A 26,556-nucleotide genomic window follows, 5' to 3' on the forward strand; every position below is an offset into this window, starting at 1 on the left:
GAGATCCTTTACGTTATTTGTATTAAAAATAAATTTGGATATGTTCGAGAGAGAGACTTCTCCGCGCTCTCTCTCTCTTCGAAGCGATCTAGGGATAAATCTCTAGAAAACATTTGGGGTTCAGAAACTCAGTCAGCTGACGCGAAAGAACTGTCACTGATGTGTTTCGGAACGCGGGATAAGATGAAATTGAATCGTTAGATTGGCAGCATTTTTGAAGTATTTCAAACAGTTCGTGTGGGAGAATGTTGAATTGTTTACAATAATTGAAACGCGACAGATATATTGTTTGGAATGTTTTTTTTTCAACAAATAATGCGTGTGTATTAAAATTTAATTTAAATGAGTAATAATTATTTTGGTGAGAAAAAGATATTGTATTAAAATGAGACATTTGTTGAATGATTATTATTGATTTACAGAACTAAACATATCGTTTATCACAACACATATACTAGTACTTATAATGTCATTTAACAATATGACTTGTATATCCATTCAGTGATAATGGTGAAATATATATAATGTATTTCTGTAATTGTAATCAATGAAGACATGAGGTTACGTTGGGTTTAATCGACAAAAATGATCTACTTTGGAGCTCTCTTGTAATAATTAATGTGTGATTTGTGCAAATCATTTAGTCAATTGTACATTTTGTAAAAATGAATGGAAAGGCAGAATATAATGTTGCCACTAGGTACCGAACAGTTAGAAAACATCTGGATAACTTGGGATACAAGCAAGCGCTGTCATTAGATGCTTTACCTCTGATAGAAACTTTACTGGCTGATCTTGTGCAAACTACAGACAGTCTTAAACATTTTAAAGCAATTGCACAGGAGAATATTGAGGTATGTTGAAATAAAATATTATTACTCCAATACAACTTTACAAGAATGATTAAAGTTTCTTCTGAATTTATATATATATGCTCTAAGGCAACAGTTGAATATACATTTAGAGTTTTATAATCTAACTTCAAGAATTAAACTTTCAAGCAACTTCAAATAAAGAATCAGTTTTAATGATAGAAACAACAAAATTCACATATAATCTAATGTGATGGTATTGTAGGTACAAAGTCAGTTGCAATTAAAAGTTGATCCCTACAAATGTGATAATGCAAGATTAGTACAAGAATGTAACCAGCTTCATTCAGATCTGATAGAGGCTAAAGAAGCACATCAGAAACAAATTAAGGATCTTAAAAAGCAAATACATAAGTTAGAATGTGAATGCAATGATTTGCAATTGGCATCTTCACGTAACATATATAAGATAAGGGAACTTGAGACAGAGTCAGCTGCTAAATCTAAGAAGATATTAGAACTTCAAGGCAAATGTTTAAAGCCAACAATCATTAATGTGGGATTTTGTAAGTTCTTATTATTATATTAATTTTAATTATATTTTATTATAAATATATAACATACTAGTTAATATTTAAATGATGATATATTTTTAAATATTTTATAGCTGCTAAGAAGCGTCCCTGCTTTCCTCTTAGAAGACCAGTCTTAGAAGCTGAACCAATGCCAAGAGCAAAGAGTAGTACCTCACTGCCAAAATTAAGCAGTGTCGAGCCTAAGATAATAGATATAATTAACACGGCGGATCACAAGATGAACTGTTTGAATCAGGAGGTAACAAAATTACAAGGGGAGCTTTTATTACAAACAGATACTATAGAGACCCTTGAGAAACAGGTATACTAAGCACCAATATTTATGCATGCAATTCCTGAACATTTCTTCAAGAAAAAAATGGAAATATTGTGTACCATAATAGTTAATTATATTCTGTGTGCTAGGAATCATTGATGCATAGTGATAATATTTTTAATGATGCAAGTCTTGTTCATTAACACTGTGTTGTAAAGTAAAATATAATTTACAGATAGCTACGAAAGAAAAAGAAATAATTCGATTAAGAAAAATGTTGGAAGGTGGACGTTCCTATGCTGCAGTTTGCAAAGATTGCACTTGCAAGAAGATGGAAAAGAAAATTGGTGCTACCCATGACACACAAATTAGCGAACTAAGGATCCTTCAACATGCCAAACTAGAGTTAGAACAGCAATTAAAAGGCAAGAGACTTACTGAAGTAGATAAATTTGTACATGCAGTCTTTTTTAATTCAACTACTTGTATGAAAACTAATATATATTTTGTATACTATTTCCTCTGATGCAGAATCTCTAAATAAACAGCATGACGCAATGTCTCAGGCAATGAAACTGGCAAAACGAAATGAGGAATTAGAAAAAGAATTGAGAGATATAGATCATGTTGCACTATCTGTAGAGGCTGATTGCAATTCTGCGGTTAAAGAAAATAATAGGAGAGTTTGTAGACTTCAGGTAACTACCATGAATTGTGTATGTTTCTACAACAATACTTTATTATTTTATATATTTACATGCTTGTTTAGGAGAAATTAGAAGATGTTATGACACAGCTGCATGTCTTAGAACGTGAGTTAACGGTGGAACGTAGAGAGGTGCAAGAATTAAGAGCAGATTTAGAATCTTGCAAGCTTGAGAAACGTAACATCCAACGAACTCTAGAATCAACATTAGATGAAAAAAAACAAATGTCTGATAGGATCAATCAACTAGCAATCATTGGTATGATATTGCAAAAATGTTCAATTTTGATATCTCTTTTTTTTTAATAGTTTGTATTATTTTTGCGGAGAATAAAAATTTAAAATGTAATATTGCAGAAAAAAGTTTAAAGGATGAGATGGAAAGACTGACTAAGGAAAACGAATACCAAAGACAAGGTATTAATCAATTGTAATATACTAGTAAAATATTATAAAAGAATAAATATATATCAAAAATATTGTGTAAGTGTACAGTAATGAAGGTAATGATTAAATGTAGGTAAAAAAGAGAGAAAACGAATAATCAAAATGAAGGTATAAGATTGATAGCAAATTGATTTTTGATTGTACCTAGCAATATTAAACATAATAAACATGATAAAGTAATAATAAACATTTTATAGAAGAATTATTTTTGAAAAATGCAATCATATCATGTGGAAGATTCGTCAGAAAAATAGTATATTAAAAATTTATTTTTTCTTTTGTTTTAGCACTCAAGAATCATAAAAATGAAAGTGTAGACCATCAAGCAATAATTAAAAATGGAGAAATTATAAAGGATACAGACACTCTTGACATGCAAAGATTGATTGACGAAACGGATTTAAAAATTATGTCTGTAAGTTAAAGTAATTTACTTAAATATCAACTAATCTCATTAAAAATATAATATAAAAAAATGACATTTGTTTTCTTTTCTCTATAGTTGCAACAGTCAATCCAGCGATTGGAGGCAGAACGAGATCATTACAAGAAAGAATACATTAATTGTCGAGATGAACGACGCAGAGCATCTGATAAAGATAATGTAATAATTGAATCTAAAAGTAATACCGTACAAGTATATTTATGAAAAATTGTAATTTTATTATTTTGTAATAAATGTTACATAGGCTGATTTATGGACCCGAATATGTGAATTAAAACGTGAATTAAGCGATATGGAACAAGCTTTAAGTAAAGCACAACGGGAGAAAGAAGAGTTTTATTACCAAAAGGAGGACCTGGAAGCGCGACTGAAAACTTATAAGGATTCACAGAGACAGACATATGTCCCTTGTAGATGCAAACCTGTCCGCGCTTGTACCTGTAAGCCTGATTCGCCGATATCCATTGAAAATATCACCGCAACAAAGGTATTTATGGTTTGTAAGTGAAATATAAATATATTTAGTTACAATTTGAACATTTTAATTGGAATGTTATGCAGACAATGCTCGAACGTTTGGAACGAGAGCGAGATACAGCCAGAGCAGATGTTGAGCGACTCATAGATGAACGCGATGCATTGCGAGAGAGACTTAAGGTATAACGCAGAGATTGTTCACATTTGTGAATTAAATTGTTTAAATATTATTCCAGTCTTTGTTTACTTTTAATTTTAATAATGTTAATAACTAAATTAATAACGTAATCTTAACATTCTCTATCTTATTAATTATTATAATAGACAATAATTAATTTATTATATAATATTAATATAATTAATAATGTTATTACTAATTTTTTACTAATACTTTTCATGTGCGGTTGCGGATGCATAATATATGTAGATGATGTCGGAAGCACACACGTGTGAACAGCTTCGCCTCAAAGAGAGTTTAGTCGAGGCGGAGACGCGATTGAAACATATAGAGAAAGAACGACAAGATCTGTTGGTCACTCAGGGCACGAAGAGGGTAACAATAAACGGTCTCGAGGATCAGTTGGACGACGTGCAAGAGGAACTACGCCGTACAAAGCAAGAATTAATGGCCCAACGGACACAATATTTTCAACTACGGTAATATACCAAATCTTATTTCTTAAAAAATAGAATGTTTTTTTTAAGTACTTCTAACTTGTAAAGTTATCTCGCACACATTTACATCTAGACACTCGTCAAAAAGTTCTTTTAACTTTTCTACGCAGTAGAATAATATTATAATTGAATGTATGTCAGTGTATATGGTTGTGGATGTGTGCGCTGTATGGAACTCGGGACCAGAGGATTGTTAAACTATTGCGCACATCAATAGTCCCCTGTGGGAAAAAAGTAGAATATAGTCTTTTTCATTCTATTTTCCATTGTAGAACGTTGCAAGATCAAACGGATCAAGCACTCGGAGATGTGCAGGGACAACTGTCGCAAACAGAATCGGAGTTGAACAAGGCTATGGATCGCAATAAAAGTATGGAGCAACAACAGGCGCAGTTGAATGATGAAATCAAAGAGCTGAAACAAGAAATTAATAATCTGCGCGCAAACATGACACTTTTAGACCAAGAGAAGGATCGACTATTGGTAAATGAGATAGTGCAGCAAATTATATCGTTATTTTACAAACAATGATTTATAAAACCGATTTTTTTTTTACAGATGGCATTGGACGAGAAAACGGAGAAGATTGCTGCATTAGAACGAGAATTGGGGCATAAAGATCAAGAAACAGAGGGGATACAACAACAAATTCGCGATTTACAACATAAAAACGAGTAAGTACATTTGCTTTTATTTGCAACGACAATAGTTCTTAGAAAAAAAGTGGCACATATTTCTTAAGAAATCTTAAGAACTTCTAAGCTTACAAGTCACGAAACCATAGATGGTATTTACAATGCTTAAGGTATAGGACATAATAAATAAAACTTTGACGATGTAAAACGAGATAAAACTAAAAAAAATTAAAAAATAAAAAAAAATAATCATATAACATTATATACAAAACTAAATCCATCATTATTTTTTTGACTGAAATGTTTGAACGAATCGCACGTGTCCTTCGCGGAGATAAAAAAATTAATTTATCTCGTGGAGTCTGTAATAAATTAGAAATGTTTCACAGTGGAGATTCACTGCACAGTCACTCACATCGACTTGACATTATTATTAAGAAATTTCGCCAGTCTCACTGTGGGTGGCTGGCAACCATTCAGTGAGATCAGACTGTTGTTTTCCAGCTCTTCCAGAGCCTCGTACGAGTTCTCGATGAGTCTCTTGTAACCGGGCCGACATTCGCATCTGGCCTTCGGTCGCAACTTGCCCTCTTGCCACAATCGAGCATTCCTCGGTATTCTTTGTGCGACCAGCCATTCACCCGCAGTGCACGGGCCCTGTGTGTAAAGTTTGTAACAAGTTTTATTGATCATCACCATGCCCGGTGTGTTTTCGCAGTCATTACTGTCGACTCCCACGCATTTGCCAGCGTCCCTCATGACACTGGTGCATCCGCACACGCCGTTATATCCGATTCCGTCGAGCGACGGCCTCACGTTGTAGTCGTACAATACTATCTGTCCGTTCGGACACGGTCCTCGTGTGCCGATCTTGTAACAGGTCTTTTCCTGAGAAAAGTACAATCTGCCGCGTTTGCACGGCACGAGAACACAGGTCGACGAGTTAATCAGCATGTAACCGCTCTCGCAGGGTCCTCTCGTGTGCAATCGGTAGCACTGTCCATTCTCGTATAACACGTGACCTGATTTGCATACACACTTGGCTCGCACAATGTCCTCCTGCATCGATGATCGTGCGTCCATGGTTACCACAAAATGATGTCCTTGCGAACATGGACCGACACCGCCTGATGTAATTGTCGAAATTGGAAAGTTAGAGAAATGTTATTGGAAAACACTCGTAGGAAAATCGTTCAAAAATCGAATTCCATAAAAAAAAACAGGTTTATAATTATATAATTTATTATTCGATTAAAAATTGAATAAATACGAATGTCTTACCCAATTGATAGCACATTCCGCTCGGTTCGTGATAGTGAGGTAATTGAGAATGGCAACCGCATGTGCCACCCGGGAGGAACAGTTCTCCCGATTCCGAGCACGGGCCCTTGGTATAGTGCTCGTAGCAACCACCGCCGTTCCCCAACCAATGGTACCTGCCCAGTTCACCGGTCGTCGAGCACGAGCAGGTCGCTAGACCGTTTTCGCCGATGACGAGAAGCTCGCCGCGCGGACAAGGACCTCTACTGAGTCGTGGGTAGCATTTACCGTCCCTGGGCCAGTAGATCTCGTCTCGCTCGTCACAGGGTTCGGGATCGCGACAGACACCCCATCGTCGTTTCGACCTGAGGAAGAGGTTCATCATTTGCGTATGAGCGCACCATCATCTACGAATTTAAGGAGAGACTCTCTGGTCTTTTTTTTGTTTTTTTTTTTTTTTCGTTTACCCCAATTTACTGGGCAGCTCGGGCACCGGTGCGAAGAATTGACCCTCGGAGCAGGACGCTCTCGTGAATATGGGATGGCACAGGGCGTCTCTGGGCGATTGCGCGGTTCCCGGGGGACATCGGCATTCCGCGATCGTTCCGCCGCTGTCGGCCGCGGGGCCCAGTTCCATGGTTTCCGGACACGGGGCGCCGATCTGTCGCGAATACGTTACAATTGTCAGAAATCTCTTGCGAAGCGATTATTCACAAATTCAAGATATAATTTTTTTTTATAGGTAATGGAGATTATAGAACCCATGCCTGGAATATTTTGTAGCACTTTCCATCGGCCGGCCAGTATAGCAACTGCCAACCACGTGGTTGCGCGGCACATGGGTTGCTCGAGGGATCGGCCCAGGGCGGCGGCATTATCGCGGTCCTCGCGTTGACCACTGACAGAAGGTAGAAGATACATCCTAAGAGGATCCGCATCGCGCTAGAAAATTATCGCGATAAGATTATTTCGAGTTTAGCATACGGAAATTGTTCCTCGACGATCGGTCAGCCAAGAAATACGTGAGAAATCGCAGTCACGTAAAAATGTAATACCAGCAATCAATTACAATGTAATATAAAACGATGACAACCGCGTAAAATGAAAGATTTTACCTTTCATTTTTAACGCGCTTACGAGTAATTTCACGCGTTGCTACGTGAAGAGCGTTTTTGTCGAGAGATGCGACGTTCAAAACGAGACTACCGCGAAATGTCAATGCGTGCGCAGTGCGGACGTGCGTGCGTGCGTGCATGCGAATACGAGTGGGAAGAGCAGAGGCGCGCGCGAGGGCAAAATGACCATACTTTCACTGTTTCACTATGGCAATGGCATTGTCCCTGGCGGCAGGGCGGCTTAGAATGACGACATGTGTGTGGAATAAGAATAATGTGTCACGTATATAAATGCTCTCCGTGTCGCGGAAAGGCCTTTTCTCTTTTTTTTTTTTCTTTCTCCAGACTCGCAAAGTATTTTACCGAATACTTTTGAAGATTTGAATCTCAAAGGCACAAAATTAAAAATCATTTTTACAAATTTATCTGGAACAATTTAAATCTATATCTCTCGCAATATTCTTTATATCGAATATAAATTACACATGCTTACGATAATTTTTGTAACATACTTCACATGCGCTGCTCATTCAGAATGGAATGCAACAGTATTGCTATCTTTTCTTTCTTTAAAAAAAAAAAAAAAAAAAAAACGAGGAAGTAATTAAACAGCGAGGTCCAATGTTAGTTTAGCTTTCTTCTGCAACTTTCCATCGTCGAGAATTTGATCCCTCGTTATGACATTTCGTTAATTACGGCGTTGTAAAATTTAATCTAGCGGTTGTCGTTCAACGATAAGTCGTCGGATATGCGTCGAAATAATAAGAATTAACGCGTCTAGTAGAGATAAAAATAATAAAATAATCACAATCTGATATAATGCAATAAAAATTAACTTTCTCGATAAATTTTCACATTTTATAAATAACTTGCGTTTACGGAAGACTCGCGTCTCCTGAAAGCGATCGCACATTACCGCATTCCGCCTCTCGTAAACACACGCGTGAGTACTCTATGCGGAAAGAGTTATTTTCTTTCCCTATTAACGCCGCGCGTCGTTGAATCGGTTTAACAGTCGAGCGTGAACAAAGGAGTAAGATTGTTATCCGTGACGTTACACTCCTTCAGCCGTAAGATCGATGTTCGCAAGTGCGAACACGACGTGTTCGTTACACAATCGTCTAATTAATGATCATCCGGCAGGCGTGACTTACATCAGAACTTTCTCGTTCGTTAGGATTTTCGATTTACACACAAGGAGACAAATAACGAAATCTAATCGCATGATAATAATATCGAGATTTTTCTTAATTTCAGAATGTAGAAAAGTATCTTTGTTAATAAGGAGTCGATCAAACACAGTTTTGTGTCTCTGAACTCTGAAATTAAAATATCCAATTGAAAATTGAATATATATATTTTTATAATTAATTAATTAATTAAATTCAACAAAAGTCGAGGTCGATTTTATTTACGATTTATCAAGGTATGATATATCAAGGTAACGGAGTCTCGTTTAGCATAGAGTGCCGATTGACTGTAGTATATCTCGATACTTTGTTTCATATAATGGCAATACTATTAATTATGATTATCAAGTTTCAGTGAAAAATTCTTAACTCTTAAAAGTCACACATGTGAGTCATTTTGACTCTATCGATTTTAACAATAGAATATCTCGAAGGTTATAATTAATAAAAAAAAGTATTTAAAAAGTTTATTTTTTAACTTTTGTTGTACATGATTACTTTCTATAAATATTAAGGAATATATATATAAATTTTTGTAATTTTTTCAAGTACTTTGAGACAGCTAAAACTGCGCCAAAACCTTGTGGCCTATATGTGACCACAAACAGAGCAAAAAATGTGTGACCTACAAAGATTAATATACATTTAATACAGTTCTTCTCTGAGATAAATTTTGATGGGAGGGCGTGGATTCTGGAAGATACGTGCCAGAAATTCTCGAGCGAAAAGCTATCAATTACCGTCATATGAATTCCGGTTACCCGATGTGTCCTTATTGCCGTTTACCTCGCGGCGATGACATTCGATATAAGTATGCCAATAACTTATGCAACGTGGGATGTATTGCATAATTTATATTTTGTTCAGCCATTATCCAAGTTTACCAAGATTGTATATTTGCAATATATTATCATAAAGAGAAAATGTCTAACAATCTAATAAGACATTTTCATCTCAAATGATACATCTAACGGATTCTGTAAAATCTCATAGAAATTTAAATTATAATGTCGTTATAATTAAATGGCACATACCGAAGGAGATTCAAAGCTGCCTTTAAATAGTAAATTACGCGTTATTTATATTTCACGTATAAAACTTTCCATATATAATTTTACTTTTTTATATATTTATGGAACAGATTATAATATCTTCCCAGGTCCGCGACATTTCTGCGACGCGTTATTGCAATTATTTATTTGCCGTGATTTTATACTTTCTTTGCTGGAGATGCACTTTCTCCGTCTTCCGTGTCGTTAAATTGTAATAACCAGTTATTAGCAGAGTCACTCGTCTTACACGCATGTGTACGCGTTGCTTGGAATCTATGTTACGCTCCGAGAAATTTTCTACGATATTTCTAATCACGCTATCGTTAAGATTGCGCTTATATAATCAAGCGTGGCAACGTGCGACGGGGATAGATTAACATTCCCATAAAAAAGAAAGCGTCTGCTAATACATCATAATCGATCTGCGCCGCGCAATACAAATATCCTGAAATCACGTAACATCGATTGCTAATAGTATAATTTTTTTTTGTCGTCAATGGAGCTTGGTGAACACGATTCGATTAATCAAAAACATTCTATTTTAACTTTGAAGTAATGATAAAATATCGCAGGTACGCTTTCTATTAATTCTTTTATAATTTCCTCAAGCCTTCATTATATGAAATTAAAATTCCACGTGATTCAAGAATGTCATTGCAACGTCTGATGATTACGGCTTCCGAGATAGTGAAAGGAAGATGGATATTAAATGCCGTTTTGTTTAACCTTTCGAAGAATGTTTATGCAATTAATTATGCGCTTATTAATTAATTTCGGATCAATGTGTGCATGTATTATTATAATTATAATACATCTCTAAAGAATTTAGTTCTGTCAAAAACGTACCTCGTCATCTTCATGATATGTCGTTCGACGATCGTTGTATTCACGCGTGTGTCACGTCACTATTTCACAAATTATCTTTTCTCTCGGTTCATCTCCTGATCCTCCGTATCCCATATCAGAAAAAGTGTTGAGTCGCGTTCTGATCGTCGGTCTTATCGCCGCGAAAAGCTCAGCGAGACTGACTCGCGCTCGTCCCGGCTTCGAGGTTCTATGCTGTTACCTAACTCGGCCGAAGTGGAGACCGAATCCGCCAGTGACATGAATACAATTTGTCCCCCCGAAGTGACTAATACCGGGTGTAATTCGTGTGTCCGGGGAAAAACCGTCTTAGCGCGCACGTATTTCTTTTTTATTTACCCTATATATTTTTCACGCGCCTAATATCAGAATCAGATGCCAATTACGTGCGTCTATCAATCGGACATACCCGGATCCTCTCTCTTGGTAAATCTCCATCCAATATTTCATCATGAAAATTTCCCGCGTGAATTGGAAGCTTTACGAAAGATTTTTTAAACGTTTGTTTGATTGGATATTTTAATTTGTCTCTCCCTTATTAGGTCAACATCAGAGATTTGACATCAGGTTCGGAGGAACGTTAGAAGGTTCAATGCGTTATATTTACGAGGATTTCAGTGCCTGATAATCTCTCTGTTGCAAACTCAGTCCAGATAGGTATAGAGATATGCGTTCATTTCTCTTGTAACACGACGGTCGCATTTAACGAAGCATGGATTGCATACATCGCGTCTTGTATCCGGCACCAATAGAGTATATGTATATTTTACTTCTTCACGCATGCAGCTGCGGGGGAGGAAAAAATCGATATCTCGTGCGTGGGATTTTGAAATCTCTAACGCGTAGATCCATGAGATCATCTACTGTTTGATCCTCTGTTTGTGTCAAATTCGATTCGGTCAACGAGATGCTATTGTACGATATCTACTTTTATAAATTATTACATCATCCGAATAATTTTATTTGACGAAAATTTCGAGAAATCACTGAAAAAAATTGTGAATTCCGATGAAAAAACTAACTTCGAATTTATTGATTTATTTTCTATTACGTAATATTACTTGTCTCGGTTGCCTCATCCTAAGATTCTCCTAAAAAAAAAAAAAAAAATACCATTGCGACACTTTCACGCAACATCTTTATTACACGAGGAGGACGACTTTCATCGTCATTCGACCTCCCGAAACACCATCGTCCATCAGCGCCGGTAGTTACGGTTCTCCCGGGCCAGTAGGTTTCTTCACGAAATGTTGCATAATTCGACACCGGACTCGAAGGCAAATCCAGTAACGGGAAACACATAATCGTCCAATCTAACATGAAAGGACCAGGAGCAAAGCGTTATCACATTTCTCATCAAATTATTGCTTCCTCAGGCTTCTTGGCATCTTAAATTGTCATAGCCTTGAACAATTACGACATCGTCCCAATATAAGTTCGATTACGTTTGATAAAGACTTTTTATATCTTTCTAGATATAAAATAATATTTTTAAAATAAAACAGTGTATTAAATAATTATGAATAATATAATACATTTAATTATAATATATTAAAAAAATATTTTATTATAAAAGTAATATTGAATTTTTTTATTTCAACGAATTGATTGTTAAAAAAAATTTCTAACATATTTATTTTTTTTTTTGTAGAAAATTATCTTTTTTTATTTTTTATAATGTCTTTTATGAGTTTAATTTCTTATAAGAAAAACGTTTAGAAATGAGAAGCAAAATTATTAAAATTTATACCGAATGATGTTAAATAATTATGAATAATATAATACATTTAATTATAATAAATTAAAAGAATATTTGATTATAAAAGTAATATTGAATTTTTTTATTTCAACGAACTGATTGTTAAAAAAAATTTCTAACATATTTATTTTTTTTTTGTAGAAAATTCTCTTTTTTTATTTTTTATTATGTCTTTTATGAGTTTAATTTCTTAAGAAAAACGTTCAGAAATGAGAAGCAAATTTATTAAAATTTATACCGAATGATTGTATTTTGTCCGCTTGAATAATATTATGTGTGTTGGGGTCGCAACGGTTCCTCCTCTCACGTATCATCTCTTCGCCTCTTCACGTAAGTTCGGTTTCGAAGAGAGGAACGCGTGCAATGCCCTTTACCTATAACGGTAATGTTAAACCAAACAGTGTCTCTTTGAAAGGGCGCGTCCTGCCTCTCCGCATAATCTTTCGACTTAACCATGAATAATAAAGATGACTCACGCATATATCTCCCGAGTTATCATCGTGTATTAAAACTTTTTATTCAGGAAAAGAAGATAAAGCTTTAACTTTGTTCCTTTATAAAGAAAAAACACTCTGCATCAATGAATAGTGCATGTTCGAAATTTAAAAAATTCTCATAAATAATTCGATTATTTGTAGATTGTCAGAAATTTACATGTGTCATATTTAAAAAAAAAATCCAAAGTAAAAAAAGTAAAAAAATCCATTAGTTTATTAACGAATTGATATACTACTTGTAACGGTTGCATCACACTTTCTTTTAGATTCCTTTAGGTTTCTTTAGATTAAGCAAGCAGTTAGTACCGTTTACTATCCATTTCGATATGTAAAACGGTACGTGTTTTAGTGAGGCAATCGAGAAAGGGAATAGCGAGGGATTCAACGGACTCTTTTTTAGGGCGATGCACTTTCTGACTCACATGTTTCCACAAAGATTTTGTTGTTTTTGGTAAAGGCATACAGATGTAGATTATTTAAACGATCCTTACGAGATGGTAAACTGTATGGATAAAAGGATGCGAGTTACACATATCTTGTAGCTTTCACATTTGAGTGTCAATATCTAATTTAGAAACAAATTTTAGTAAATTACGTACTGTAAAAATCGCGATAAATGGATCTCGTGCACTATCCATTTCATAATGTATTGAAATAAATTTGTTATATAAAGCTTTATAATTAGACGAACGAGTGTGAAACTGCAAAGCACATTTCTCTATCGCGAAAAACATCTTTGCATATATTAAAAGAACGTGGAGCACTTGTGATGCTTTCTATGGTACTTTTCCTTTTACGTTGTATCGTCTGTGAACTTTCCTTCTAAATGATGATGCCAAAGAAAGAGAGAGTGAGATGTGAACTTGAACATTCAAGAGGAAGCCGGATGAACAATTGGGTGGTGATGAATAATATCCGAGTTGAATTGGATTAGTAGACTTTTGCCGTTTGGAAAATTTACATTGCCGAGACGAGCAAATGTCAAAGTTTGCAGTTTCAGAATATATCGGAAGTCTTTCGTGCCAAAAGGTATTCGCGAGGAAAAACTGGAAACTCATTACCGGTATCGTATTTATGGCGTGATAAATTTCATCGGCGACGTGGAAGAGAAATTTCTATATCTCGTCGCAAACCTGTGGAAATGAAAATCATTTCTTCGAGTATCGCGAATGCATTCTTCTGTAACATCCGTGACATAATTTCCATCGTCATTATCGCGAGGTGATAATCCGCCTCGAAGCATGACAAGGACAAATCGTCGAGCGTACGCACGCGATCAAACTATGAGGGAACTAATTATACGATAATAATTAATTACCAATTTTCCAAACCAAACAGAAAATCAAGCTTTTTCGTTTCTCTCTCTCTCTCTCTCTCTCTCTTATGTGTAATCTTAAAAAGGTTTTATAATATATATATATTATAATCAGTTTAAAGATAAAAATTGTATTATTCTGTCTCTTTTAATATGAAATATATATCTTTCGAGACTTATTAATTTTACAGCAAATATGAGTTAAATTCTTTGAAATTAATCTTTAGCTGAGAACAATTTTCAAAGCAAACTCGAAGATTGGTAATATGTATATATATATATTGCAGAAAATTCACGCGCGAAAAATGCTTTTCTCGATCAGCGGAATTTGTTTTCACTTTCATACTCGGACCAGATCTACACCGAGAGACGGCTGCTGCTACTGTTGCTGAGAAGAACAAGAAAGACGAGAGAAAGTCGTCCGGTGTTCGGATCCTTCTCGCGCGTGTCTCGATCGTTTAAGTCTCACGATTACGCAAGTTGCGCGTAATCGGCACGGGTGATCGATGATCTACGACTGTCCGAGACACTTGAGAAACTAAATCTCTGACGAGTGATTTGCTGGCCTATCGAAAGTTGGAAATGATTGGCGTTCAATAGTGCGCGTCAGCGTTTTCTGTGATGAAAGCTACGATGATGTTTTGTGTCCGGTTCTTCCGCGAAGATTTCATCTAGAATGTTCAATTTAATGTCATTTGTATCCACGTGTATGTGTGTGTGTGTGACATAAATAATAAATTAATATCCCATCGGTTTCGCTTTTGACGAATTGTCGAGAGAATTGTGTGTTATGCACGCTCTCTGTATAAATGATGATATAAAAATCTTATCACGTATGACTTCATTTCGAGAAAGAGTTGGGAAACGATAGACGCCTAATTCGTGCTACCCTTGTCCTCTTTTACGAGTGTATCTTGCGCCACGAGGAACAAACGCGTGATCCGCATAAACAGTCATAGGTTGATTAAATATCTGCACGTGTTAACACACGATTCCATAATAATAGAAGTTGATATTTACAAGGTCGAAGATAATCCCAGGTAGCAAGCATACGACATTTTGACGTCAAAATATAGTCAGTTTGAATCAAATATGACGTGATATAATGACGTAAAAATGACGGACTAATATAATAGACCGATGACGACATTTCAAGACGTTAAAAAGACGTGACTTTATGACCATTTTAGACCTATTAGTGACGTTTTAATGACACTTGATCATGAATCTTTTCCTCTAGCGTAAACTCGTAAAAAGTGAAAAATTCATTCACAAATATTGAATTCGTTAATGAAACTTTTTACTTTTCACGAGTTCACGTTAGAGGACAAGATTCATGATCAAATGTCACGATCAAGTCCCATGTTATAAAGGAAATTCATGTTAGAGCCCTGAGGTATAGAGAATTATGAATATCAAAATTATACATAGAATTGTTTTAATAATTTAAGATATTATAAAAAATTAAATGAGTTTTTAGTTAAAAAATAATAATACAACTTGGGCGATTTATAATAATGACTTAAGAATTAAATTAGACATTATTTGGTCACGTGACGTCATTGAACCAAGAAATGACCAGTTTTCGACATCAAAATGACATGTGCTTACTACCTGGGAATGTTAAATAAAAATTATATTTATTACATTTATACTCACGTTTGAATAATCTGTGATATTTATTTATGATGATTATTTTGCAGAATAATTTATATATCGCTTCGCGCGAATAAGTCTGCATCATATATTTTTTTTCTCTGCAATGACGATATTAATTGTAGAATATGCATCGATCAGAGCGCGGAGCGGGAACGTCAGCTGAGATCGTTGCAGCTAGAGATGGAGACGGTACAGAGACAGTTGAAAACCGCGTCGATGGACCGCGAGAACGCGATCCAGGAAAACCGAAAGCTGCAGGACGACCTGGCCTCGATGACCTGCGAGGTGCAGAATCTGCAACGCGAGCTGGAAACTTCGCACGCCGAGTGCTACGATCTCAAGAGACAGCTGCAGACTTATGTCAGCGAAGTACGTCGTGCCGAAGAACTCCTAAATCGAAAGGTATAAGATTCAGAGATATTTTCATTGATAATAAATACTCGCCTCGAATATTGCTCATCTTCTCTCGAATGTTTCAGGAGAACGAGAGAACGGAGATGCTGAACCATTTCCGCAGTCTCAGTTTAGAGGCGACAGTCTTGGAAAACAGCAATCACAGCTTAGAGTCCGAGGCGGCGGAGGCTAAAGGCGCTCTTCAAACCGTGAGACATCAGATAGCTGATTTGGAGCGTCAATTGACCGATAGGGACTGTTTGATTAAAGGCTACGAGACTCAGGTATTTTTCTTTTCTCATAGTGAATGATCGTTGATATTTCTCCTTATTATATTAAAATGATATACAACTAAAATTAAATAAATTCAAGATTTTTTATTATATTTATTGTTTTATTATATTTGAAAATTTAAAATTTTCTTCCCTTCTATATCGGATAATTAAACGATTTTCCAGATAAGCAATTTAACGCAAAGCGTCGCTAGCATGGAAACGCAACTGCGACAGCAGATCGAACAGAGACATCAAGCTGAGACCGATCTACTGGCGGTCAGAGATCTATGCGTGAAGTTAGATCAACAGAAAGACACGCTTGTGGAACAACTCGATGACAAAAATACCATAAAGGAACATGTAAATGCTTACGTTTAATTCTAATTTTTTCATGCGCGCCAGTTGTTTGATTTCTCTTTGACAAGGCACTTTTTTAACTTTCACGTAGTACGAAGCGCAAGTGTCGAGGCTGAAAGCCGAACAGAGTATCATGCAAGAGCAGATGACCAGAGATCACGTGACGATGGAACGACTGGAGACTCTCTTGGACCAAGCGAGACAAGAATCTATAAACGCGCAGGCCACTAATCAGGAGCTGCAAAATGAAATTTCTAGATTAAAACAGAAAGTTTCTGAACTTCAAAGTAAACTGTACGCATCTCATTACATTACTTCGTATTTTATCATCTTTCTATTACATTTCATATCATTTTTTTCCTTACAGATCGTCAGAATCTGCAGAGCTTAGGCAGTATCAGAATCAAGCGGCGGAATATAGTAAACAGATCAGTGAGCTCCGTAGACAGGTCACCAATGAGAGGTTTGACCGCGCGAGAAAAGAAGAACAGAATCGCAGGTATTTTATTATTGTTAAAGCTCATGTTTATCTTTTTTCCTTTATCCGTGCAACTTATCGAGCATTGTCTATCGTGACCATTTTCAAATTTAGAGATTCTGAAGAGTCTACTAAGATTCTCCTTCGCCAAAAACCGCTTCACGATAGTGTTGTTCTCTCTCAGTCGAATTTTAAATCCTCTAGTGACGACAGTGCCGCTGACGCGTTCAGGTAAAGTCAGCGTATCAATGATCGCGTTTAAAAGATCACGATTGATCAGTGTCAATTACTCCACCAGGCAAGCAGATTGGTTGAAGAAACCGTATACCGCGATTCCCAAACACACCTGTGTACGCGATCCCAGTCAAGAGATTGAATCGACGAGTCGCTACGATCGATCCATGTCGTTCTCACTCAATTGTCGGTGCTCCTTCCTCAGGAAACGCATTCCTTCCGTCCACTTCGTCCCATGTTCCGGCAAGTTCTCCTCGCGGCGCAAGTTTACCGGTGACACGGATAAAAACTCGAATCTTCCTTAGGGGGAAATATCGTTTAATAAATCATATATATATATATAACGCGAGTTTAATAACGAGACTTTTATAAGAGTTGTTAGTTTTTTTGAAGTAACTTTTGTGCAATGTTATACTTATATATATCTGCAAACACATTTGTAGAAAAAATATATATAAATTTTATCATCTACAAAGATTGCCTTTTAATGCAATCGATTTAAGGCGATTGGCTTAATCAAGCGCTATCAATGATAGACGAATTTCTCGATAAGATAATTACATAATTGTATACACTAACATTTGTGTTCTCTGTTTGGTTTTGCAGGTCACTAAATTCGAGTCCAGATAGTTTCAATGTAGATTTAAATGTAGTTATATAGAGAGTATTATACGATGTCTCCTTGGTTCATAGATATTTGCAAAAGAAATAAGGATAACGTCAACAAAACAGATAAAGACATCGCAAGATCGAATTAACGTCAACGTTGACAATATGGATATAGTTTGCAGATGCGCAAAGAAAAATGCGTCACGACAATCGTGTTAATGTTAAACGCGGGCACAATATATATTAATATAATTCTTTATTTATAAAAGAGATATCTGTCCACAAATCGTACAGCTGAGAAACTAAACACTTTCGAGAAACGAAAAATGAAATATTATGTGACAATGACAGAAAGTTTAGAGTACCTATGGATTGTTCAAATTGAGATTACATCGTAAGCCTTTATACAAGAAAAGATGCAAAGCTTTTTACCTCCTTTGTGAGTTAAGAAAATCTTTCCAATAAGATAAATCAAGTAATTAATGCATAAGAAAAGCATTAAAACTGAATTTCTCGAATACTTTCGAGCAAAAGCATGTAATTTCATAGCCTTATTTTAAAATATTACTAATGTTAGCGAAAAATAATAATGTACAATCTTAACACTATTCCTATTCAAGTCGTAAAAAGTTGATTGTGTGATTAAAAGTAATATTACAAAAAAAAGAAATAAAAAACATACTTGTATGCAAAAGATAAAACAATGAATGTACATAAAGTATAAGTAAATTAAAAGAAAATATAATATAGAATAATAATAATTTTGACGGTACAAGCAAAAGAAAATGAAAAGATTGTTATTTTGATATATATAATTTATCCGATTATGAAATATCGCGGATATTAAGAATACATAAATTATATTGTATTTATAATAAAAAAATAAACTTTTATAAAGATTTCATCTCAATAATAAACTTAAACACTGTTAGGACCTTCAAGAGGAATGTATTTATATATGGAATGTATAACAGATATCGAGATGTTACATTGAGATGTAAAACGTATATTAAGAGAAGAATGGCCAAAAGATAAAAAGTGGAGAAAAAACAGAAATGAAGATAATATATTGTATACGATAAATTTTACGAAAGCTAAAACTACACAAAAAAATTCGGAGTAAAAATAAACAAGTTTTAAATAAGATATAAATGATAAGAAGTGAAATAAATAAGAAATATAACGATATCAAAAATACGTATTCGACTGCATCGTTCAAACAACGAATAATTTTCACGAAAATAAAGTAATGTAACTAAATATCTCTAGTGTCTCCAAGAGTACAAATTTGTATTATATATTCGCAAATTTTATATTTTTAAGATTTTGTACACAATTCATATATCGCAATAAATTTTATACTTTTCGCAAATTTTTCCTAATTGAAGTACTATATATATATATTGTAATTAGATTGGATATTAATAAAAAAAAGTGGCACAAGTGAAAAGTAGACATAATTGTTATACTTAATTATTTTGTATACGTACGTGTAAGATGTGTGGTGGTCGACTGTAAAGCTTGCAGCATCCAGTTCTTCTGCCTTTTATCTTTGATAATATTTACACACTCATTCGCAATACGATGGAGAGAAGGGAAACAACCACACAACGTTCTGTATATATCTTTCCCATATTCTCCTTCGTATTTAGTAATTTATTATATCATTTTTTTCCTTTACACAGATGTTTATTTATGATCTCAATGATCGTACGAAACGGTGAACATGTAAACTAGGTAATTACAAATAATAAAAATAAAAAGCCTCTCACAAGATTTTCGTCCTCCTAAAAACGTTCAGCTATTAAACTTGTTTTTATATATTTATATATAAAATACATAATAGAGGCTCGCACAGGGTCCATTATCATACTTTTATGTTTATCCATAAACGGCCATTTTGTAATATAAGACAAAGCCGTTTCTCAACACATTCTCTTTCTTTTTTCGCGCCGAACGAGTTAAATTAATTACAAAAATCCGTTCCTTGCAACTTCTACGTCTTGTCACAAACTATTATAATACAAGAATCTTTTCTTTTGTTTCTCTTATATAGACGCGTTAAACTTACAATCTTAAGAAATTTACACAGAGGTTTTAACATCGTGAATGAAATACAGGTATTATGTACAAGTATGTATACTGTATATGAATATATATAATATACTATATATTATATAATATTGCATATATATTATATAATATACATAATATATTATATAATATTATATATTTGAATATGATTAGAGCTTATATTCTTACTTTTTTGTATTTCAGAAAACAATAAATGCAATCTATCTCCGTTCACAAAATAGTGACGTCCGAGAACATAAAACACTTGTCACTCTAATGTTTCAAACCGGTTAAAATAAAATTATGATTCATTGTATTCTTAAATTACATGTCGAATTTTCCGATTCACGTATACGATAACTGATTAATTTTTAATCTGTACTTGGTTTATAAGATTCGAAGAAAATCACCATTTTTATAATTAAATCTTTTTTATACACTGTATAATACAAAAGAAAATCTACGACAGTAATTTTTGTGAAAGCAAATAATGTTGAAGTATTGCGTCAAAAGACAACTTTGTCATTACGCGCTGCAACGATTATATTGCATTTCACGCGATATCACAATAAATTTCGTCTACTGTTACATAAGCTTGTGTTAAATGTTATATTTAATCGAGACACTCGAAGCAATATATTTATATGTAGTTTGCAAGTACAACTAAGCTGCCATGAGAGAATTAAACAAAAATATTTTCAATGTACGAATTTCAATTATGAAAACTATTAATCAAGTATCAAAGAGAGAAGAAACAAAAAATACAATAATTACGATCATTTGTCATTAAAAGTATAAAGTACAAATCGATTTCGTCATTTAAAATAATTTTAGGCCTTTTAAATCTGGATGTAAAACTTCATTTGAAAATTGTTTGATATTCTTAACTCGCGAATACTATTGTTGTTGGTCTCGAAATCTTTGCTAAGTGCTCTCTTTGATTGGAAGTTACGCTAAACGACAAAGTCATTTTTCTAAATGAAAGTTTAACGATATACCGCGTATTACATTACAGGCGAGCGTAAAAAATTTTTTTCTCTAGGTATCTTGACACATTGTAGAAGTCGAATCAGCTAGGAATCCTCGAGCTAAAACTGATCTAAACTAGACATTGTTAAATTTACGCAGTGATATGAATGTTCTGCTGTAATGATGAACTCGCTAGCATGTCAATGCATGTTACTGTTATATCTTACTAATTGTTTTGACGATAATTAGATTAGTTAATAATAAAAAAACAAAGAGAGACGATAATATAGCCATGTAATTGCAATATGCAATTATATAAGCAAATGATAAATTCCTAACAAATACATTTCATAAAAAGATTTCGTTTTTCTTCCTTATAGTTAAATTCGTGGTGATTTACGAAAAAAAAACATACAATATAATAATTAATAATAGAATAATAATATAATATTAATTATAATATATTGATTATATAATTAACTATAACGTCCATAAAGTATTTTCTTCGTTATTTTTTGTACATGTTCACTAAAAACACTTTTTCCATATTTCTTGTTGAGAAAATAAATATTAATATTAAATCTGTGAAATATCATCTCTCTTTCATACCGACACACGCGCGCACACATAATACATACATACACACATACAAACATACACACATTCTCTCTCTCTCTCTCGCTCTCTCGCTCTCTCTTTCTTTTTCTTTATTCTCTTGCTCTTTCGTTCGTTCTTTTTCATTTTCTTTCTCTCCCTCTCTCACAAACACATTATCACTTTTCCGCATGATTTTACCTAAATGTCTTTGTTTTGTGTTTCACTATAGTTATAGTTTATGTTATAATCTAAAATTGGCAAAGTATTTTGCCTAGTAAGTTTATAGGCCTCTTTTTTCTATATATGGAACATTTATCCCCATCTCCTCTAGTCCCAATCCTTCCAATTTTATGGGCACATACGCACGCACGCGCGCACGCATTAGCACAGCAAGTACGATTACAAACTTATATGTTCGTTTCGTCACACCGCATAATTCGAAATAATGTAAGTTGATCGCTGCTCACGAGATTAAAAGAGCTCTTAGAGGCCTGATTCAAGAGGTCACCTATTATGGCTACTGCTACTCTGGTCGTTCATGTCGTATAGGACTTGTGCGATCGTTCTCGATGATTCGACGTTGCTCAATGCCACGCCCGCCAAATGGGGCTCATATGCTCTAAGATGCCTGCAAATAATTCGTGAAAAAAATTCGAGATTGTTCGCGAGATCAAGAATAATAATACAATAACAATACTAAAACAAAAGTTTACCTTCTACCATGTGTTGAGTATATGACTAGGTTCCTAAGAATGAGAGCTGCCGTTAGGCGAATACTTTTGGTCACTGGACCTTCGTTGTCATCCTGTAAAATAAAAAGATAATAATTGACGATCATGCGCGCGTTTTCTTTTCACACACAGGCAGCAACTGATACGAATGAAGACACTGATCTTTAGTTGCTAAAAAAAAATCTTATATGAAAAATGCATGGATATGGTATAATTCTAAATTGTATGATTTCGTTTCTACAAATGTGTCATATATGAGAGTCATGTTAATGTCGTATAAGAAGCTGCAAACTCTCGGCGAAGCTGCGGTTCGTTTGTCCTGAATGCCATGTGAATTCCACGTATGTATATATATATATATGTATGTATATTTATATATATATATATATATATATATGTATATGTATATAACATGTAACGGCGGACGAATCATATCCTTGCACCTTAACCATATTACAATAGAACAAATACATGTACGTACAGACAAACAACATATTCAGACCTACGTTTAGCACACTACTTTGTAAGTACGGGTCTGCTTTCTGCTGCTCTATTGAAACGAACACTGTGCCAACACCTTCCTAACATGAGTATTGCGAGTCGGACACATGTAAAAAAGACAAATGCTACGAGATGTAATGTCGAAATAAAAATAAAAAAAAAACATGCTACAACAAAGGAAGGTTAAAACAAAGGAGGAATTTGAAGGATGATATGGTGTGTGAAAAAGAGAAAGAAAAAAAGCACAAAGAGGCGACAAAAGGGACAGCAACAATAGCAGCGCACAGGGGCTGTGGCTGTATCGTGGTGTTGTTTCTTTCCAATTCTGAACACATTTTTTACCTGTTCCGGTGGAGAATTTTGCCCAGGTCTGGGAGAAGAAGAGCTTGATGAGGTGGCTGCAGCGGGCTTGGTCGGCCTCTGCTGCTTCGCCAGGGAAGAGAGAGAACAAGAAATTTCGTTAAATTAATCGTTTAAAGATTCTCAGAGACTAAATCGAAGACTGTCAAGAGATTTCACAGAATCATCTTAATAGAATATTAATATATGACAGGGGGAAAGATATTATAAGAAAGAAGTGTATTACGAGATATGTAGAATTACAAATCTGTGTAGTAGGGTAATTTGCATATTGACTTATATTATCGCAGGAAGAAAATTTGCCTTAGAAATTATTCTCACAAATCATACAAAATACATTTTGCTTAATCCCGTTCTTCCGTCCGTGTCTACATTTTTTCATCCATTTTTATTTCCAAAATACATTCTATAAATATTATTCTAACTAAAATATTTTCAATTTTACAACTTTGTTAATCTTTTATTTTTAATTAAATATAATATATATATATATATACACACACACACAAAACATATTTTGTTAAAATCATGTTAAGCATCAATTTAAATTTATTTTAAATATATACAAAAAGACGACACAAACAAAAAAACGGTAAATTTCATATTTTCGAGCACAAATTTTAATGTTATAAAAAAAAAGTTTATTAAACTTACCATTAGCTCCTTAGGATTAACGAATTCCAGAGCATGCCGTTTAATAGCGTGAAATGCGGCATTGGGTGCATATCCGGGATGATGTGGAGTTGGGGCTACGGACGTAGAGACTTCGGTTTTACCCGTCACCGTCAACTGTTTCCTTCTTATCGACATTGTCTGAAAAAAGATAATCACGAATGTAAAACTCGTTTCTCTTGTCACGGATCTTGTCCACGCAAGATTTACTTACATCCGCATTACAATGCCTATCGTAAAGATGCGTCATTAACGAGAATCTGCGTCTCTTGAGAGCGTCGCAGCTCGCCCATAGACACAATATCTCTTCGCCACCAGTCGGACAGTGAGCCTCGCAAACGTGAAGATAGACCTCGTGTGGTGTTTTAAATTGTCTGAAATCGAGATATTTTTCGTATAAAACCGTCACGCGATTATAAATAATTAATAGAGGGATAATTAATTTTATTAGATAACTTTAGAACCAGAAACTAATTAACAGAGTTCCCAATTCTGAAAATTCTTCGAACTTACCTAAGACAACCTCGCCATTCGCAAAGATAAGCGTTAGGGTCGATTTTGATCGTAATAGTTTTACTCTCCTGCGGTGACGATTGCGGCAGCGACGTCGGTTGTTGTTGCTGTTGGCTCGTAGAGGGTTTTGACTCTGGCTCGGTAGAAGTTGACGAACTCACTGTTTTCACGACCTTCGTGGTAGATGGCGGCTTAACAGCGGACACGCCATGGGTAGCGGCCGCCTGGTGCGGCGTGGTGGGTCTCGTGGGCGGCGGCGTAGACGCCGGAGTGGGAGTCACCACCCTGGACGGCACGCTGGTGGAGACCGGAGTTTGCTGGGCCATCGCCGGGATTGTAACAGTCACCGTATTCGGGTTGGCCTGCGCGACTGAGCTATTGACTATAATGGAGGCTTGTGGGATAGTAGCGGACGTTGGTACAAGAGGCGGTGGAATGTTGCCGAGCGCCGGACTCTGTAAAATTGGTCGTGGCACTTGCGTCACAACTACCTGCTGCCCTTGTGGCGTTACCGCCACCATCTTTTGTGGGGTTGGCTGCGCAGCGGCCTGCGGTTGCAATATGATGATCGTCTTAGTACCGGTTCCCTGTTGCTGCGTCGTTTGCGCCACGAGAACAGTTTGAGCTTGTCCCTGCACCAGAGCTGTTTGCGGCTGCGCCAATACATAGTTTTGACCAGGTACACCACCAGACACTACATACTGCAACTGTCCACCCGGGCTTTGTTGTAATAACACTTGAGGTTGAGTCGGAGACGGTCTTCCCTTCACCGATGCGGTAGGAATGATAACCTGATTGTTTGTCGGAATCGCCTGTTGTACAACTATCTGTCTAGGCGTCGCCACTATGAGTTGTTGCTGCTGTTGATGTGGCAGCGGCGGTTGCGGCTGCGATGCTTGGGTAATTTGATTGATGAATATGTGAGGCTCTTCCTTGATGTGAAGAGTCGGTGGCTCTTCCTTAACAAGAATAGTTGGCGTCGGGTCCGCTTTGACATGAAGAGGAGGAGGTGGAAGAGGAGCTGCTATCGTCGCCGTCGCCGCTTCCTTTATCGTATCCTTATTGACATTCACTTGTTCCTCCAGATCAGTTTCGTCTTCTATGCAATCCGCAGCCAAGGCAGCATAGAGATTCGCTGCGGTGGAAGAAACGGTCGCTTTTTCGCTGTCCTTATCGTCGTCTTGCTCCTCGGACTTTATACTCGATACCGTAGATTCCGCCGTAGTCGAGTCGACCGCTGGATCAGGTGACATCGTGCCATTAGAATATTTCGGTTTCTTAATATCCAATTCATCCGAATCGCTAGCTGATCTCTTAATTCCTCGTGGCGCCTCGATCAGAGTATCCTCGGATGCTTCATTCTGTATGACATTACCGCTCTCGACCTCGGTCTTAAGTTTCAGCTCGGTGGGAGGTTCCTTTAACGCTTTCTTTATGTGATTCTCTAGATCCACCTCTTTCTCGTTAATGGAATTTTTGCTCAGCACGCCGTTGAGTATTGGCTCCTTGTCAACTTTTCTCTCCAACAGATCCGCTAGCATCATACTCTGTAACGGTTTATCTTTCGAACTCACGCTCGACGAATCCTTGGACGAGCCATCCTCCTGCGCGTCGATATCCATATTATTATTGCTCGCTGGCGCGCCATTAAGTAGGATACCCTCGAAACTCGTCAACATGTTCTCCTCTTCGACGCCGACGCCGGAACAGTCCCTGCTGCCGCCAATACCGCTACTCGACGCTAGCGAATTATTGGTAGAGTCCGAATCCTCGGCAATGGAAGTATATATCGTGCGTTGATTAATCTTGTTTGGCGAAGTGGTGGCGACAGTGACGACAGTCGTTGTCAAGGGCGGCCGACAGACCTTCGCCGGTGAAGAGGATATGTGATTTTCAGTCGAGTTTACCATCAGTGTGGTGGTGGTGATAGGTGTAACGATTTGATTGGCGTTGTCGTTATCGTTTACTTCAGTCTGGAATACACAATATGCTCGATACAGTTGAGGCGACCTACCCCATGCAAAATCTCGGCGA

The 26,556-nt window shown here is 35.9% G+C and overlaps 3 protein-coding genes across 10 annotated transcripts in view; 1 reads left to right on the top strand and 2 right to left on the bottom strand.

The window, feature by feature from the left end:
• Positions 1-59: 59 nt before the first annotated feature.
• Positions 60-19,559, top strand: LOC140664899 (centrosomal protein of 135 kDa). The gene is made up of 21 exons (XM_072890518.1): positions 60-319; positions 423-854; positions 1,078-1,378; positions 1,480-1,709; positions 1,900-2,089; positions 2,196-2,362; positions 2,434-2,629; positions 2,728-2,787; positions 3,105-3,232; positions 3,320-3,421; positions 3,507-3,749; positions 3,824-3,919; positions 4,167-4,396; positions 4,687-4,897; positions 4,973-5,088; positions 15,883-16,162; positions 16,240-16,437; positions 16,612-16,788; positions 16,877-17,079; positions 17,153-17,284; positions 18,104-19,559. Exons 2-21 carry the CDS (start codon positions 666-668, stop codon positions 18,156-18,158), a joined length of 3,504 nt encoding a protein of 1,167 aa, XP_072746619.1. The 5' UTR covers positions 60-319; positions 423-665; the 3' UTR covers positions 18,159-19,559.
• Positions 3,783-11,292, bottom strand: LOC140664903 (uncharacterized). 2 transcript variants are annotated; one of them, XM_072890523.1, is made up of 5 exons: positions 10,513-11,292; positions 7,077-7,251; positions 6,777-6,970; positions 6,331-6,674; positions 3,783-6,176 (listed from the first exon to the last, which is right to left on the bottom strand). In XM_072890523.1, exons 1-5 carry the CDS (start codon positions 10,524-10,526, stop codon positions 5,461-5,463), a joined length of 1,443 nt encoding a protein of 480 aa, XP_072746624.1. In that variant the 5' UTR covers positions 10,527-11,292; the 3' UTR covers positions 3,783-5,460. The 2 variants fall into 2 exon arrangements, with proteins under 2 accessions (XP_072746624.1, XP_072746623.1); XM_072890522.1 differs by lacking the exon at positions 10,513-11,292 and adding an exon at positions 7,425-7,971.
• Positions 19,560-19,741: 182 nt separating the features above from the next.
• Positions 19,742-26,556, bottom strand: part of Bap170 (Brahma associated protein 170kD) — a 49,415-nt gene continuing 42,600 nt past the window's right edge. For 5 of the 7 annotated variants that reach the window (XM_072890515.1, XM_072890517.1, XM_072890511.1 and 2 more), the window contains 6 exons: positions 24,523-26,495; positions 24,224-24,383; positions 23,992-24,150; positions 23,320-23,403; positions 22,459-22,550; positions 19,742-22,373 (listed from right to left, as the gene is read on the bottom strand). In XM_072890515.1, the coding sequence (XP_072746616.1) occupies positions 22,250-22,373; positions 22,459-22,550; positions 23,320-23,403; positions 23,992-24,150; positions 24,224-24,383; positions 24,523-26,495 (2,592 nt within the window). In that variant the 3' untranslated portion in view covers positions 19,742-22,249. The remainder of the gene's footprint in view (positions 22,374-22,458; positions 22,551-23,319; positions 23,404-23,991; positions 24,151-24,223; positions 24,384-24,522; positions 26,496-26,556) is intronic. The other 2 variants (XM_072890512.1, XM_072890514.1) reach the window with 2 other exon arrangements.

This window comes from Anoplolepis gracilipes, chromosome 4 (assembly GCF_047496725.1).
Source record: "Anoplolepis gracilipes chromosome 4, ASM4749672v1, whole genome shotgun sequence".
Taxonomy (NCBI): domain Eukaryota; kingdom Metazoa; phylum Arthropoda; class Insecta; order Hymenoptera; family Formicidae; genus Anoplolepis; species Anoplolepis gracilipes.